The sequence below is a fragment of the Fundulus heteroclitus genome, chromosome 21, assembly GCF_011125445.2.
Source record: "Fundulus heteroclitus isolate FHET01 chromosome 21, MU-UCD_Fhet_4.1, whole genome shotgun sequence".
NCBI classification, from domain to species: Eukaryota; Metazoa; Chordata; class Actinopteri; order Cyprinodontiformes; family Fundulidae; genus Fundulus; species Fundulus heteroclitus.
Window position 1 is genome coordinate 4,310,162 of NC_046381.1, and position 18,744 is coordinate 4,328,905.

The following is an 18,744-nucleotide window of genomic DNA, read 5'->3' on the forward strand; positions in this document are numbered from 1 at the left end:
CAGCCTGTTTTTATTTTACATAGTTCTAAAAAGGGTGGTTTATGAAAAATTACACATGCATATCATACAGACTATTAATACATTTACATGAATGTAAACAATTTCAGCAGCATAATTGAAACTAATATACAATGCAGGAAGATAATTTATACGTTATTTATATTAGTTGCACTACCTATAGTAAAGAGTATGATTTTTTTCTGCAATATGGTCTTTTGTTATTAGTATGCAATTAATGTAAATGTTTCTTGTAATAAATCTCTAAATGAGCAGAGAAATTAAAATTATGCTTGATCTATACATTAGTAAATCCCCATACACATCTGTGTAATAATAGCAGACATAAAGCATCAAATTGTATTGAAGGAATATTTAAAAAAAAGAAATATAGGATTGTTTTTGGTACCATGTTGATATATCCTAAAAAGTTTAAAAAACTAAACAACATGAGTTATTTTTGGTGAGAATGTTTTGCTCTTCACCTGAAGTGCTTTCTCAATTCAAAGCGAGTGACTGAGAAGTTCTCAGCTCCTCTGCTGTAGGTAAGCGCTGCTCTGCAAAGCTAAATTCACATGCAGCTCATCCTCCCCTAACAATAGAGACGTTGACATTTCATTTGCGATGTTAAACTTTTAGAAGGTTCATAGTTTCTGAACATGGACTGCACTTTGGCCCAGTCGGTAGCACTGTTGCCCTGCAGCAAAAAAGGTCCTTGGTAAGAATCCAGTCCTGTGGCCTTTCTGCATGTTCTCCCTGCGCCTGGGTTGGTTCTCTGGGTACTCAGGCTTTCTCCCACAGTCCTAATTGATTATTTAATTTCAGAACCAAAGAATTTTAGAAATCAAAGTTTCTATTATGTGCAGATGTGGTCATTTGCAGCCATTACAGGCTTTATGTAGCCCAGTTGTTCCAAATTGAGTTAGATTATTATAGGTTATACCGCTGCAATTGTTCTGTTTTAGAGGACAAATGATTTATATTGTTAAAGATCTGGAGAGAAAACATATCAGTTACCCAGAGATTGTGAATATTTCTGACTTTCTGCAATACAGAAAAGCATTCTAGCAATATGTTTTGATAATTTTGAGGGTGAAAAAAAAAAATATTTTGCAGAACATTTACTCTGGGAGTCTTTTTGCTTTCCTTCATCGTAGGATTTCTCTGAGATTTTGTGCTTGGGAGTGTCTTTCCTGGATAGCCACTGGTAAGCCATTTCAGCTATCATTATTTGCCCTCTCTTTATTTCTTCCCATAGAAAATATCCCTAGGCTCAGTGTGTCTGCATTTAGCTCTGTTTCCTTTCTGACTGAATCCCTGAAATGAAGTTAAGACAGTTCAAGCTGGAAGACTCACCCCCACCGCACCTGTCTCCACTGATCACCTGGTCATGCGGCCACGCCCCCTGCCAATCTGTGTCAAATCTTCATCCTACCATCCCACAGGACTTTCCTTATAAGGCTCCGCACACATGGATTCTTCTACCCTTCAGCTGAGCTCGACCCTCCTCGACCCTATCTCCTACTTCACACTAACAAGTTTCTCCTGACTACTCCTCTCTTGTGGCCTTCACCACATGTGCCCGGACCAAGGGGGAGACTTCACTAATCCTAATCCTAAAATGTGAATCTAAACTCATAGACATTTGCAGTTTTCACGTCTTCTGCCGGGGTCCGAGCACCAAATAACTTTTTCTAATTTATGTCAACAAATCTCTGTAATTGCCTCTTTTTTTGTCTGTGTGAGTCTCTCCAGATTGAACTGAGCTACTACTGAAAACTATTTATTGTACTTTGTTTTGTTATTTTATGAAGTAGGAGGTCCTGGCTAATATTTTTATCCTTTAACTTTATGTATTCTGTTTTCTTTCCCATACGGAGTTGTCTTCCTCTTAACCCCAGGCAATCACAGCAGATGTATACCTATACTAGGCCTGGTTCTTGCTCTACTTCCTCTTCACTGTCACCACATGCTTGCCCTGGATGAGGGATTGCCTTCAAAGTCAATCCCAGCTAAGCAGTGCAATCACCTGGGCCAACTTACATAACGTTTTGTGTTTAGAATTAAATGATCAACTAAATTTGACTCCACTAAACTTTATTTTGGATTTAATTCCATAGTCCTTCTGTGGCGTAGAGGATTATGTATACTGTATTCCTAAATTCGAAGGACTCACGTTCAAATCTCAGTTGCGTCAGCCAGCCCATCTGGCATGCACTGCAATTTGGATTAAATAGGCTGTATGTAGTTGGAGCTGAACCTGATTACCGGTACATGCCTGTATTAGAATGAGTTTGATTGGTTTAAATTTTGACTAAATTAGATTCCATATAAATGGATATAAATTGGACTTGTAAAGACAGAATACCAATCCTAAATGTGATTAAAATTGCCCAAAGTTTACCAAGTGGTCCAGTTTGCAGGTAGTGCAACCCAGCTTCAGTTAACGGAGTCTCAATCAGGTCCTGCCAGGACCGTCTCTGCGAGGACGAAGAACGGCCCGGGGACCCCGTCTCGCTGCTGCCCCCTGCCGGACTGGAGCGATACTACATGGAACAGCAATTAAAAACAAAATGGGGAGTCATGAGCAGCTTTCCACACGATTCTATGGTGTTAAGTAGCAGCAAAGATCTTCCTGTTCCCAACCAAAAACTTCACAAAGAGTAAAAAAATAATAATAATCTTACTGTGTTAGTGTAGATGCTACAATGTCACAAAGGAATGGTAAAAATAAATGCTGAAAAAAGAAGACCCTTAAAAATAAATTATTATTTACAGTTTTACATGTAATAACAACATTTAATAAACCCTTTCTGTCACATCCTGTTGCAAGCAGCTTGCTCTCAGCATTGCCAAAATCCTGCTTGCTCTTGCAGGTTTTAAAATAAATAAATCTTATAGAACACAACACCATGTTTGGCTTCAATACAGGGTTCTCCCTCTGTCTGGGCATTTTAACAACAGAACGCTGAAGAATCTAGAACGCTTTTACTTTCCAGTTGTTTATTTGTAGAAATGGAAGAGGCATTTTTTTTTAATGTGAAGAAATGCCGGAATATTTTGTGGAAGTAATGGGTACGCAACCATACCGGGTAAGAACCTAAGCTGACAGCTTGATCTCTGGAATCAAGTGAAAAAAAGACCGTCATGGCTGACAAGACGAGCCTAATGACTGAGTTTGGACTGTGGAATGGTGAGAACTGATTACATTCACGGCATTGTTCCATGTGTGGATTTAATGAATTAATCAGAGTTTATATTCTGGGGCGTTGAAGAGTGACATTGGTATTTTTCATAGATTAGCATATGATTTATTAGCATGGAGCAGCTGATATGTTAATAAACATGTTCAGATTGAGGTGCCGTGGTTTTTTGTTTCAATGTTTAGGTTGCCTGTGTTGTGCAACAGGTGTGGCTCTGTAAAAATGTATTTTTCCCTTGGAATAATCTGATGGCCTGCTGGCACAGCATTGGTGTTCTCCTCAGCAGTCTGCTATCCACTCACCCTAACCTCAGACTCATACCTAAACCTAACTACTTATTTTGAACTCATCCATTCGTTATTGGATCTGGAACTGCTGTATGCTAGTTATCCAATGTGGCTCAACTTACACATCCGAATGGTCACAGAAAATAACACACAAAAATTATACAATATGTTATAGTTACAATCAAGTTAGTAAAATATTTATTTAATTCACATCTGTTACGATAAGTATATTTCCTGCTTTTACTTCTAAGTGATGTTAACCTCAAAGCACTTTTCATTTCCCCTTTAATGCCTAAATATTTACTAATTTTTTTCCTTCTTAAATAACAGAATTTAACGTTAATATTTGCTTCAGTCACCTCCACGGGATCACATCGGTACGGCACGTCGCTGCTGCTGCTGCCCAGTGGCTTTCTCCCGCTGTGTGTGGTGCCTCCCCCCAGAGGGCCTGGGTGGTACTGCGGTTCCGCAGCGGTCACAGGAGGCTCACTACACAAGAAGTCCTCCTGAGAAGATCGAGAGCGAGACGTCTCTGTGGAAGACAGACGTGTTGTCCGGCCTTCCAAGTAAGCGCTCATCTGACGGAGAGGGTAAAGATGTCAACTGAAACGCGGTATACTTCACCCTGTAATCTTTAAAGTAAGGGTTTCATCTAGCAAGAAAGCTAGATGGCAGGAGAAGAGTAGTATTAATAACTGCACATGATATTTAAAACACAACAGAGTCTTAGTTTAAGAAAGAAGAAACTTTTCAAGGACTCAACATCTAGAGCAGCTAGTTTCAGGTTCCATTATGGCAACAATTATTGCTAAACATTACTATTCTCTGAAGATAACCCAGACTTCTAAAATGAACAGTTGTAGGAATCTGAGACGTATTTTGCTATGCTGTATGAAACGCAGTATGTCAGAACTCAGACGTATGCATTGACTCACTGATGGAGGCCGTGGATAGGTATCATATGGAGGTGGGGGGCTGTCCTGTTTCGGGCTGGAAGTGGTGTCCTCCTCATGGTCACTTTCACTCCAGTAATCTGCAGGAATTATAAGAATATATTAAATTAGCAGCAGAAAATACCTTTTCGTTCCTCCATTAACTAGTTCTGTTGATGCATAAGGTAACCCCCGAGTCTGTACCCATCTGTAAATACGAGACCAAATATCTAACACCATCAATCAAGTAATCTGACTACCAACTATCCTTGGTGTGATCCATCCTTTTGTCCAAAGTCCATTGTGACAGTCTGGGGAAAGAAATTATCTCTGGGGTGGCTGTTTTTTTGCAAGTAGATCTTGCTAGTGCCATTCTGAATGTAAAAGTCTGAATAGTTTGTGTGCAGGATGTTAAGGGGTCCGCAGACATGTAAGCAACCATCTTCCTGACCCTAGACCTGTACTGGTCCTAGATGGAGGCCATGTCAGCCCTGATGATCCTCTCTGCAGACCTGATTGTTTTCAAACCTGAAGAAGAAGCAGTTGAGGTCATCATAGTGTGGAGTTCCTGTAGTTAGTAATGTTGTGTAGGGCCCCCCGAATTGATATAATCTGATGAAAAGCAGTTTTTCAGTGTTTCTTAGCTGTCTTGATTTCTTGGGTTCGTTTGTTTCTTGCCTGATTATACAAGGCTGGGTCCCAGTTGCTCTAAGCATCTGCCTTGGTCCGGCGTAGCTTCCTCACATGTGGAGTGAACCAAAGTTTGTTGCTGCTGCATTTTTAACAGGTCTGTCTGCACACAGGCGACTTTACAATGACTGATGTATGAAAGCACACTTTCAGCATGCTTTTTAAGATCAGAGGCCACAGTTTGAAAAACACAGACCTGTAACATCTTCTTTGGCTCATCAGTCCAGTTCCTAACAGTCCTAACCCCAGGGTAAGAAGTTTTCATTTCTTTTCCAATAAATTGAAATAAAGTGAAGTAAACAGGGAACAAAACGTCCTAAAACTGCACAGGGGATATTCAGTACTTAAAACACCGTTTAGCAACGGTTAAGTGTGTTTGTATCTCTCGAGGGACATTTAATGTGCTGTCTGAGAAGTTTGCATCCATCCATCCATCCATCCATCCATCCATCCCCGTTAATTAGAGTTAATTGAACTTATTGCTAACATACTAAAACCTCCATAACCAGGATTTCAGATATCTTATCCTTCATCTCACAGATGGCGCTTCCTGCACTGAATATTTACCAAACATTAGTCAAAACCATTTTGAATCAAACCCGGAAGCCCTTTGAGGCAGAAGTCAGCAATTCATGCATCAAAATGTTCTGCATTTTGACATTACTGTTTGTGAAAACCCAATTAACTGTGTTGATTAAGTCAGGAAGAAGTCGCCAGGCGAGAGACACTGGTGTCTGGGAGTGGAGGCTATAAAAAGAAACGAGTAGTAGGCTTACATTTTTCCATAGGGGACTGTGAGGCAGTAATATGCTCATTCAGTAAAGTAGGTGCAATTGTAACAGCTGTATTGTTGGAATGAAGTCTCACCTTGCTCCTGGCGCATTCGCTCTCGCTCTGCATAGCCCACAGCTGCCATGTTGAGGCGACTCAGCCATCTATCAAACAGGAGGAAACACTCAAATACACTTATTAAAACAAAGAGTTTTTTATGGTACAATAAACACAAACTTGTATCCTTTTCTTATCTCTTTTTTGTTCCCTCAGAGGCAAACTCTGAGTTGTATTTTAATTTTGCCTCACAGCTGCGACACCTCCCCACAGCACAACCGTCCTCCATGTTTAGCACCCACTGCCTTTACCTGTTCATGTCATCCACTCCATCTGCTGCAAAGTAGAAACTCTTGACCTTGGGGTGGCACGCTTTGAAAGCACTAGAGAGACAGAGAGAGCTATTTTTGCCCACACACCTTCACGCATTCAAGAGCACACAAGCTGCACATAAGGAAAATAACATAAATATGCAATACACCAGGCACTTACTACTTCTTTCGACATTCACTTGCGCGGTCAATCTTAAACTCTGGAAGACTGACAAAGCCCTCTGCCTTCTCGTCCTGAACAGACAAAGAGGAGAAAAGCTCAAGACAATGAGCTGAAATAAAGATAAAAGGCAAGTATTACTTGGAAATCACAATTTGTTTTGCCTAAGCTGTTGTGGCGGTGTTGAAAACGAATTAATGGTCACCAAATAAACTGCTGATGGGACCATTTACCTAAGCCAAGAATTTAGATATAACATTCAAATTTTAGGTCCTTTGGTTCCGTGTCATTTGTACAATGTCACAAATGTCTGGTTAACGTTTGACACTTTTGCCAGTAGGACTAAAATAACTTTTTTGGCACAGTTTTAGTGTACAAATACAATATCTATCTATCTATCTATCTATCTATCTATCTATCTATCTATCTATCTATCTATCTATCTATCTATCTATCTATCTATCTATCTATCTATCTATCTATCTATCTATCTATCTATCTATCTATATCTATAGTATATATACACATACACATATATATGAATATATATATATATTTTTTTTTTTTTCGTTATCCAGCTACAGTTTGTTACGTTTCTACTTCTAATACAAAATTATTTCCAGATTCATTCCCCAAGGATTTAAAAGAAAAACAATGATTCAACCGATATTTTACAAACTCTGTACCTCCTCATTGATGTACCAGTACAAGCAGTTGTCTTTCAGCACAAACCAGTACTTCTTCCATTTCTGGGAGAAGTAACCCTTGGCGTCCCTCTTTCTCCACAGCCAGCCTTCGCAGTCTCCTCTGCCTAGGGCCTTGCAGGAAACACGCCTTCGACTCAGCGAGGCCAGACCTCGTCCTGGAACGAGACAAAGGAAATGCAAGGTGGTAATGTTTATGAACAGAGGGATAACAAAATATTAATTGGAAGAAAGAAATAACTCTGAAAATAAAGAGATACAGGACGATACCGTGAAGCATTTTTCGTTGCTGTTATATCTAAATGGCATAAATCAACCAGCTATTCAAACCAACATGGCCCTATGTGAAGCTTTACTAGCCAGACCCAGACCTGATTGTTGCCTTAATCTAAAGTAATGTAAGAACAGAGTAGAAACAACATCACTGACTTTAGTCATTTGGAAAAGGGTTACTGCATTTCTAAGGTTTTAGGACTCTAGTGAACCACAGTTAGAGCCATTATCCAGAAATGCAGACGATCATGGATCAGAGGCCCAGCAGTATAACCTGACTCTCACCAGATGGATGTAGTTCCACTAAGCTCCACACGGCGTCAACACATCCATCTGGACTCGCAGCCATTGGGAGGGATTTCAATACCACGTAAAATGGACGAGCCAATCAGGATCGCCGTGCAGGATTTTCGTAGATGTGACGAATCAGAGAAGCGACTGTCTGGATTCAGACAACAAAGCAGACAACTGCTTTTCGCAGCGAGGAAGCAAGTGGTAACATTGACGCTGCTATTTCATCAGTGTTGTCCAATCTACCGAATATTAATTCTTTAAAAGAACATCAGAGAACGGCTTTGAAGGCTTTTGTTTGTGGAAATGATGGTTTGCTCTTCCCTAACGTCAACATCACTGGTTGGTTTCGATGTGAGTGGTTGAAGTAGGGCGTCATTAAAGATGACGGACAAGTGGTTTATCCAATCATATGCAAGGATTTTTGATAAGCCCCCTCCATTTGATATACATCTCCAATGGAGGAATCCCAGATGGATGTGTAGAGCTCTGGCGAACTACCTCCAGGTAGTCAGTTTACCAGGAGTGGGCGGTCTACCAAAATTACTCCAAGAGTGGATCAACAACTCATCCAGGAGGCCAGACAGAACCCAGCACAACATCTACAGCTCTGCAGACCTCATCAGCCTCAGTTAAGATTGGTGTTAAGGATTCAAAAACAAGCAAGAGAGACTGGGCGGGGACAACAAAGTAAACATGTCACATTTGCCAAAGAGACATCTTGAGGCCAAAAGGTCAGGGGAAAATAAATATATGGAGTGATGGGACGAAAGTCGATCTAAATGATTGACAGACTTTTGAAAATGGCTAAACTTACATTTATAAGGCCAATCGTTGCATTTAGAGAAGAATTAAAAATGCACATCCTCTGCTACCAGTTACATCTGTAGCGCCATCCACTTTAACTCAAGCAACTACAGCAGTAGTCAAGCGCATCTTTAGCAACAACAGAGATCCAAATGAGAGCATGTGAATGCCATTTATCTATGGGGTCAATAAAGAGGACCCTTTACTGTCCATTTCTTACTGTCTAAACGCCTGTAGAAAAAAGGGACTTAAACGGAATCAACGCTGCAAAAAATATATATAAAGAGGTGCTAATTTTAGATAATTGGGAATCTGATAACTGACAATCAGTGTGATTTTTTAAATTCTTTATTATTTATTTTGGCCATTTTGGATGAAAAACATAATATATAACCAAGAGAAGGCTAGATGCAGTGCCAAGAAGAGTCAAGATGGCATGTTCTTCGGGTACCAAGTCAGAGAACCAGAACAATCTCCTTTATTAGTATATGGACACCCCGATAAAACTTTGCCCCAAAGGTCTAGTTCCACCATGTAAATGCCACCAGCTTTTACAGAACGCCACATTACTGTGGTTTGGTAAGAAGTGCTTAATAATAGCGCTACTTTTCTTTCCAGCTCAAAAGCGCTGCAGCGGCGTTCACAGTGGGCTCCTTATTAAAAGATAACTGGAGCAAATTTGGCTTCCAGGTGAGACCCCCAAAGAAACGTCTTGCGCCCTGCATGAAATGTCTTTTTAACGAGGACATTGATCCAGTATCCCATTTACCTCTCTGGCAGCCTAGAAACAACTCCCTTCTAAAGTGTTGACACAAAAAAAAAGCGAAGCTCTTGCATGCAATGTGAAAAGGTTTCCAGCGTAGAGATAATTAATCATTTATATTCCTGCATGAGAGGGCAATATTTTTGACAACACATAAAAGTTCTCTTCAATAGGGATTTTCCACATCTTTGTGCAGCCACCTGAGCTTTTGCAGCACCTACTAAGTTTAACTAATTACTAAGATTTTGATAAATTAGCAACTTGAAGCAATTGTAGCTGCCGTTTATAGCAGGTTAGTTTGGAAACGCTTGTTTAATTGCTGTAAACAAACAGAGCCGTGGGCAGATGGAGATAAAGCTTTCAGAGCTTGTCGCAGCAGCAGATGGCAGAACAAGTGATTGGACTGTGGGGGGGAAAAAAAAGAAAATCGCCCAACATGTTGATCCATGACGGTGTGGAAAGTTTGTCAAAGAGTCAAAAGCACTTATGTCACAGTGAAAATAACAAATAAATGGAAAACTCTCCGCAAATTGCTAATTTATTTGAAACAGTAGGTAAATTGAACAGGAAGAATGGAGTTGGTCTCAGATGACTGAAATCCAAATGCACTGCTGAATGCTCTCATGATGAGATCCACTCGTCTGAAGCACGTTCATTTAAAGCTGTACAATAAGCATGATGTGTTCAAATGAATACAAGCCTCTCCACGGACAGCAGTAACATGAAATTATTACAATGGAAATGAAAACACTACCAAACAGGCAAATCAGAACCAATCAGATCCAATTTGATACTGGGCCTTATTCTGGCAGCATTAGGACAGTGGTGCCCCTCCTCTACCTGCTTATTGAGCAAACATGGTTAGCTCACTGGATCAGACAAAGATGCAGACTATGCTTCTCCATTCCCTTGCAAGAAAGGCAATGTACTTGGAGAGAAATTATTAATGAGTCACGTAAAAATATAAAGTAAACAAAGCGAGCATCAGCCTAGCTCTAAAGCAAGGCCAGTTACAAAGCAAATTCCAACAAATCATTCAGATACAGTAGATTGGTTAAAATGTTTTAAGGAAATTCAGCAGATTGCATCAAGTCATTTACTTAAGGACCACAAAAGCCGACGTATTGGAGTGACCATCCGAACGCCCTGATCTCATTTCCATAGATATTTGTTGGCAGGTAAGAAAAGTTTTTTTCTGGCATTTAGCACAAACTTTATTATTTTACGTCAGACAGTGAAAAATAAAAGCACCAAGCAAATGTGTGTGTTTGCATACATCTGGTTTTGACTACAAAGCACTTTGCATTGTTTTTGTACTGAAATGTGCTACACAAATAAATTTGCCTGGCCTTGGCAATACAAGTTGTGTTATTTTAGTAGCAGAAGGAATAATTGTTCCTTTTCTGTTGCAAATAAAATAACTTAGTTTATCTGTAAATTTTCTGTAAATGTGTGTATAATACTTTTGCACATGACATACCACGAGAACTGCACAGAAGTCCATGCCTACTACATCTTGTGCTTACAAATGTTTTGATGTTTAACACCTCTATAAGTTGCAATAAAGCCAGTTTTTTGTTAACATTGTGACTTATTTATACTCGACAGGATGGCCAAGATCCACTTAGAAAAAAAAAACATCCACAATGAGTGAAACATTTAACTTAAACAAGGTTTCTGAACATCCCTGACCTCAAAATCCAATATGGCTTCCGCACATATATAATGTAGTGAAAGCTGCAGAAATAAATAATTTTTACCATTATAATGGATTTTACCTCATCAAATCAGAACTAATTAGTGCACCCTTTGCTACAATGTTTGAGTGCATAAAATACAGAAAAATACATTATCAGCTTGTTTGTTATACTGGTCAAGGGGCTCCATAACAGCACACCCATTGGTTCTTCAGTAACTACAACATGACATGTTGCTCTAATATCCAAGTTTCAGGGCAAATGGGGCATAGTACTGCAAACTGATTTCAGGAATAAAGGATTTTTTTTCTTTAAGACATAATAAATCTAATCTGCAAATTCCAGACCTGGGAATAAACTATTCTAGTGTGAGTGGCCACATCTCTGCCCAGGTCGAGAAGGTGCCGCCCCTGCTTACCTTTGTTCTTCTTCCTCGTCTTCGACTGCAAAGAGGACGACTGCTGGTATGTCTGCGGAGGGAAGAGGGAGACAGAGACAGGGCAAGCTGTCAGGATGGATCAGTGGCCTTTGTTTGCTGCAGTAAATCCTGGGATATAAAGGATGACAGATCTTAGAGGCAGCAGGACACGAGGAGAGGGGGCTGAAAACAGACACAAAGGACGAAATCACATTTCTCATTATATCCTCTCTCACGCGCAGACACAAACAGTCAGGGGTGGAGGAGTCAGAGCGAGCAGCTTTCACACATCTAAACATAGAACGGAGGGTGGAGAGGTAACGTTCAGGTGGCACAATAGAACATCCAGGTGATGGAGGAAGAGTGAAAGAAGCAAAGCTCAGGGGGAGCGCTCTATAAATAAAGACCAGCTGACTATTATTGAGGAACACCCCAACTATTATCACTTATTGTCTAATGTGACAGCAGAGAGACAGACCACTGGTACATATGGGAATATTATATAATATGAAGCAGTACGGATTTATTTCATTTGGAGCTGAGCATGTGAAGTCCTTAATATAATTATGTGACCCAGAGGGATAAACTTTTTTTTTTTATCTAAAGAAGCCTTGATTACATTATTGTTATTTGCTTTGTGGAGTTTGCTTGTTTATTTCAGTAATATAAGATAAACATAAAGATTTTTCTCTATACTTAAATTATACTTAACTATAATTAAACCTTGAAGATTCTTTTTCAGATTTGAAAATTGTCCTGGGATGTGAACTTTGACCCACTTTATTTTTATTTATTTTTTTTATTATGTAGGGGATAATTCAGTTGTTATGTGGACACTACATTGAAAAAGTAGAAGAGGAGAGAGAAATGAGAAGGAAAAAAAAGAAAGAGAGAAAAGGTGAAAGAAACAGGAGACAGAAGAGAGATTGACCCACTTTAGCCATCCTTTCGCTCGATCAACACCAAAGGAGCCCAGACGGGCCAACGGCCTAGTCAAAGTATATTCCTAACCTTCCAGGGGGCGTGCCAAGATCTCTCAAAATGTGAGCAGCAAAGGACTGTATTGGTAGTTTCTTCATATATGACAAATATTATTTCAATCTTATCAAGTTAATGTAAAACTCTAGCATGCTTTGAATTAATTAAGGATTAGACATTACTTTAAATATTCACTATTGATGTTGTAAAATCCTGAATGTGGATGCTGTGTTAATGGGTTAGCAATCAGAGCTAGGCTCACATAATCCTAAAGGTCTGCATCCAGCCTGCGGGGACATGGGGTGGAGAAAACGAAAGTGAAACCTAAGTCATCACTTCCTGATTAAACCGGGGATAATTACTTCACCACTTGAGGGCACTTATGGAGCATTACAATTTAATCCCCAGATGAGTAATTGATCCCCACTGAAAATTTTTTTTATTAATTAAGAAAGTGACATCAAATAAAATTTACTTACCTGGTCATAACACAACAGGACAATGTGAATGTCACCAAAATCCAACTCCCATATACATTTACTTTTCAGAACAAAACCATATTACATTCTTCAAAGGCAACACGGGACTTGATGTACAAATTCTTCTTCATTTCCTCACATTCTGATCCAGAGAAAAAGTGTTGTTTTTTTTATAAATGCAGTATGCATAGCAGTACAGGACACAGTGTGCCAGCAGCTTAAAAGCTTTTCTCAAGGCTGAAAACATCTCTTTTCAAGAGGTTTCCCTTTCCTTTAGGAGCGGGGACCCAATAAGCTTCAGATGATTTGGAGGTTTTATCAGTTAAGAAAACAGCATTTTTAATGGTCGTGTTAGAATATTAATAATACTTTCCCCCTTTAAATGGAAGTGTAAATTAAATAGTATGGTGTTGTTGTCAGTCATGTTGTTTCTTTCTTTTTTTTTAGATAGTCATTAGGGAAGAGATGCTGTGTTGATTCCAGATTTCAATAATCAGCTTTCCTCTTTAATTGAAGCATTAATTATTCCATTGATTTTACGTATGCTTTGAATCTGAAGAAATATGCAGTTTTCTCCAGTTGTCTTTTAATAAGTATCATGGATTGGACCTTGAAAGCGTGTACTTATTTTGCCAGGAAGGTTTCAGTGATTTATGAAACTCATTTGTGAAATGTAGAAGACTTAAATGTAGTTTAAGTGAACCAAACTGTGCAGCAATTGAGAAGTTTGCTGTTAAAGGACAACATTTATATTAGAGAATAATGGCTGAAAAGGTATGGAAAAACTAAGTAGTACACTAAACCATAAATACTTCAAATATAGTTTTTCTAAATTAGATCTGTCGGGCTTGCTGTAAGATCACCAACAAAGTGAATGAAAACCACAGTTTGAATGTGAATATTTACTAAAAGGCTCATCTAGCATGGATGGCAGAGGCTGCAGATGGTTCTTTTGCATAAATATGTTTCCCTTAATAGAGCAAAATATAGAATTCAACTTTTCAAAGGATTCCTGCAGTGATTTCCCAGGCTTATTTACATCTTTACCGGTTTCCTTGCTTACATACGGAACATATAGTTGTTAAAAACAGGGTTTCTATATTTCTTTTCAGCTCAAATTTCATACAATTCAATGACTTTTGATTATGTATGTATGTATGTATGTATGTATGTATTTATGCATGCATGTATGTATGTATGTATGTATGTATGTATGTATGTATGTATGTATGTATGTATGTATGTATGTATGTATGTATGTATGTATGTATGTATGTATGTATGCATGCATGCATATATGTATGTATGCATGTATGCATGCATGTATGCATGTATGTATGTATATATGTATGCATGTATGCATGTATGTATGCGTGTATGTATGTATGTATGTATGTATGAACGTATGTATGCATGTATGTATGCATATATGCATGTATGTATGTATGCATGCATGTATGTATGTATGTATGTATGTATGTATGTATGTATGTATGTATGTATGTATGTATGCATGCATGTATGTATGTATATATATATGTATGCATGTATGTATGTATGTATGTATGTATGTATGTATGCATGCATGTATGTATGTATGCATGCATATATGCATGCATGTATGTATGTATGTATGTATGTATGTATGTATGTATGTATGTATGTATGCATGTATGTATGTATGCATGCATATATGCATGTATGTATGTATGTATGCATGCATATATGCATGTATGTATGTATGTATGTATGTATGTATGTATGTATGTATGTATGTATGTATGTATGTATGTATGTATGTATGTATGTATGTATGTATGTATGTATGTGTGTATGTATGTATGGACGGATGGAAGGATGGATGGACGGATGGATAGATAGATATTCAAGTAGCAGGCAATAAGGTCTGTTCACATTAATATTCTATATTTTATTTATCTATGCTCTTTCAGGCTAGAAAAATACTTCTGTTAAATTAAATACTTCTTACTATTACATAGCTCTAAAATTGGGTTTTGGTTTGAAATAAATTATTTAAAGGATGTTTTGGATCAAACCCCTTAATTTCCTTTACTCTTCATTTTTCCTGTAAGCCATTCTGTTTATTATTCATAAGCCAACTCACAGATGCATTAAAGATAAATTACTAAGATATTAAAGTGTATTAATTCAATATTATTTTATTTAATGAGTTGAATGTTTTAATTATTTGTACTTTTATTGTCTTTGTAACTGTTTGTTGTAAATGGCTTTGAATGTCAGTGAGATAACCCGTATAAATAAATTTGAAATAAAAAATTACAAGATATCAGTAATAAATCAACACTATATTTAGACAGAATTGTAAAAGCAAATGTCTGTATTTCAAATTCTCCAAGTCAAAATGCACGTCCAGATATCTAGAGGTGCTTCCATATTTTCACATGCATCATGTTATTATCCTGCCAAAGACAAGTGACGCCACTTCCCTCAATAGGGTGGGTTTCCAGTTCTTGCAATCGAGGTTAAGAATTGCTGATAGTTATTATGTAATTAGGCTTTAAGGTGGCACACTCATAGCACTGTCCCAACCCCAGCCTGCAGTCTGTGTGCATGAGGTTTGCATGTTATCCACATGCAAACATGGGTTTTCTCCAGGTACTCCGGCTTCCTCCCACAGGCCAAAACCATAACTGTTAATTGGTCTCTCTGAATCGTTCTCGTTCTGTCCCTTTTTCCTCCTCTTTCGCTTTCTCTTTCACCTTTTCTCCTTTTTTTCCTATTCTACCTTCTTGTTTCAGTGTCCATATAACATGAAATATTCCATGCATAAATTATAATAAAGCTTCCTGCATGTATAAATGAAGCGGAGCGCTATGGCGAAAGTGGTAAGGCTCCGCTTGTGAAAGTAAAATCCGTTGTTTGTTTTTTTTGGCATTAAGACAACAATTCTTATTGCCACATTGCCAGACAGGCCTCTGTAAAAAAAATAATAGTAAAAAAATAAAAACAATTGTCCTTAGGCATTAGTGCCTGAATGTATGGTTGTCCCTGTGCTGCCCAGCCAAAACTAAAAAAATTATGGATGGATGAAACACTGACAGTGAGAATTTTGAATGCCAGATATCTGTAATACATTTGTTTGATTAAACTTATGTGTACCAAAGACTACATTGGAGATGTCTAGAATCCGAGTTTCTATTCACACAAGTTGTATTCCAGACATTCAAAACTTGTTTTCCTCACTGGTAGAATAAAATATTCTAACATCTGGAGCTCAAGTGCCCCCAAATGTCTAAATAATCCTCTGGGTATCTAGGCTGTTCTTTTTCAATTTATGAATGTCTGCAATGGTTACCAGTCAAAATCATGAATGGTAACGCAGCAAGTTCAATATATTTAAAGGATTATTGAGGGTTTACTATTTATCCTTATTAATCTCTTAATTTTGACGGTTACAAATGTTCCTTTGCATGACTTTGACTTCACTTCTGATTAGTAAGAATTTCATTTATAGTATGAGGCCTGGCCATTGGTAAAATGCTTCAGCCGCCCGTCATGAATGTTATATTTATTGTGTAAAATTTCTGTTTCATGTATTTGTGAATTAATTTGACAGACGAATGTTTCTGCAAACCAAGCGAGGCTAATTTGACGTTTGTACATCCTCATAATCCTGACCGTCATGTTTCCATTGAGCCTCTCGACGGATCAGATGGGCCAACAGACCAGCTCTGATGTCACAGCATTACACATCTCAGAAGCCGGAGCTCAGCCACTCTCAGCCCCAGGCTCGGTGGGACAGATGACAAGGGCCCTCCCACTCCCACCGACACGCCATCTGCCATCAGAGTGTCACGCATGCCGCAAACACAACACACACACACACACACACTTCTGCTGCTACAACGCAGACACAAAACATGCAGATGTTTTTAATTTTCAAAGAGATTCTGACAAGATGGATAGGGTCACTCCTGGCCAAGCCCGTCACTCTGGACCAGAGCGGGCGCAGCTCAGACGGACAGGCGGGGTGAACAGATGTCAGTAATCTGACAGGGGAGTGAGGGCGAGTCAGCACTTGCCACCATCACACTTCGTTGCAGCGCTTTTCTGTCGGGGTCAACGCTGAAATGTTTGTCATAAATGTTGGAGATGGACTGTTCAGTTAGCAACAAAATTAATTAGAACGAGAGGTTATCGGACTGAGAATAGCTGTGATCTCCTCCTCCTCCTCTTTTAGACTCTTCTTAAAACACACCTTTTGAACATTTTCAGAGGTTGACTATTTTAAATTATTTCATTTTTAATCACCCTGGGTGTACCCCGCCTCTTGGCCATTGAGATAGGCACCACCACCCCTCGCGACCCCATAAGGCAAGGGTGTCAAACTCATTTTGGTTTAGGGGCCGCATACAGATTAATCTGATCTCAAGAGGGCCACACGAGTAAACTCATTGCAAGATTAAACAGAACTAATAAAAGTGGACTTGTTGTTGATTTTTATATTAAATGAATTTCATTTTTACACAATATATTATGAATAACCTCAGCGGTTTTAAGAAAAGTATGTGCAATTTCAACAATACTTTTACTCAGTTAAACATTTACTTGTGCATTATGCATAAGAACTGATCACAGTGATTATACAATGTTGAAAAACATTTATTCACATTTTTTGGAACTCAAAAACACTGTCCTGCATGACAAAATACATCAAACAGATAAAAATTAAGAAATGATTTAAAATCAATATTCTACATCTGAAGCTCAGTGCTACCATCTGCTGATTAAAACACAGCGCCCCCCGTGGACAATATAGGAACTGCAGATTTTCAATTAAACGAAGTACAGGTTTTTTTCAATACTTGTTTTATCATTCTCTTCCTTTTATCTCCTCTTTCTTTCACCTTTTCTTTTTTTCTTCTTGTTCTTCCTTTCCTCTCCTACTTTCCCATTGTAGTGTCCATATCATTTGAGATATTCCCCGCATGAATCATAATAAAACTATTCACATTTACAAATCAAGCGGAGGACTATGGCAAAAGCAGTACTGCTCCACTTGTAAAAGTCAAATCTGATGAGCTCTTTTTGGCATTAAGACATCAATTCTTATTGCCACATTGCCAGACAGGACACTGGAAAAAAAAAGAAAAAAAAAAAAGAAAAGATTTTTCCTTTTTTGAATAATGATAATGCTAAATTGTTTGGCGGGCCAGAACCGGCCCGCTGGCCGTATATTTGACACACCTGCCATAAGAGATAAAGCGAGTAAGAGATTGGATAGATGGATGGATTATTTTAAATTCATTTTATATATTTTAGCAGTTTTACTTTTGTTTTAGTTGTCTACTTTAATTTATTAATGTCATTTTCAGTTGTATGTGTACAGCATGTTGTTATAAAGTGCTTTATAAATAAAGTTGGAGTGGTATCTGTGTATCTGTGCACAACGCTGACACCACCAGCTGCCGTCTCTGTTTTACTGAAGAAACAACGCAGCAAGAGTTCATAACCACAGTGGCCGACCGATGCAAACGTACCACAAACGGCCAAGCGAGCTGCCGACACGCAAATGATGCAAACTCCAAAACACAAAAAACAAAAAGAAAAAAACGCAGCAAAAAAAATATGTTGCAATCACAGTAAATAGACCTGAGCAAAAAATACAAATTGCTGCAAGTACCAAAAAGCAACAGGAAGTTACAAAAAGGTGCCACCTGGGACCAGACACTCAGTTAAGACATTAACGTGATGCCCAGAACAATGTTGGAGGGAAGAAAGAAAAGTAACATTTTGTACCTTTCTGCAGCAGTCATTTTTTTACAGTATTATTGAATATCAGCATATGTACGTAGGTGTCCCTTACTCCCTCTAGCTGTCTGGCACACTTCTGTTTTTTTAGATCAATTGCAGCTTTTTTAAA

The 18,744-nt window shown here is 38.4% G+C and overlaps 1 protein-coding gene across 1 annotated transcript in view; it reads right to left on the bottom strand.

Moving 5' to 3' along the window:
* The window catches only part of cnksr2a (connector enhancer of kinase suppressor of Ras 2a), a 95,543-nt gene that overhangs the window by 12,758 nt on the left and 64,041 nt on the right, over positions 1–18,744 (bottom strand). Inside the window, exons 14-21 of the mRNA XM_036124870.1 lie at positions 11,383–11,434; positions 7,116–7,291; positions 6,430–6,503; positions 6,249–6,320; positions 5,977–6,044; positions 4,423–4,520; positions 3,847–4,065; positions 2,402–2,543 (exon numbers count right to left, since the gene is read on the bottom strand). Coding sequence (XP_035980763.1) covers positions 2,402–2,543; positions 3,847–4,065; positions 4,423–4,520; positions 5,977–6,044; positions 6,249–6,320; positions 6,430–6,503; positions 7,116–7,291; positions 11,383–11,434 — 901 coding nt within the window. The remainder of the gene's footprint in view (positions 1–2,401; positions 2,544–3,846; positions 4,066–4,422; positions 4,521–5,976; positions 6,045–6,248; positions 6,321–6,429; positions 6,504–7,115; positions 7,292–11,382; positions 11,435–18,744) is intronic.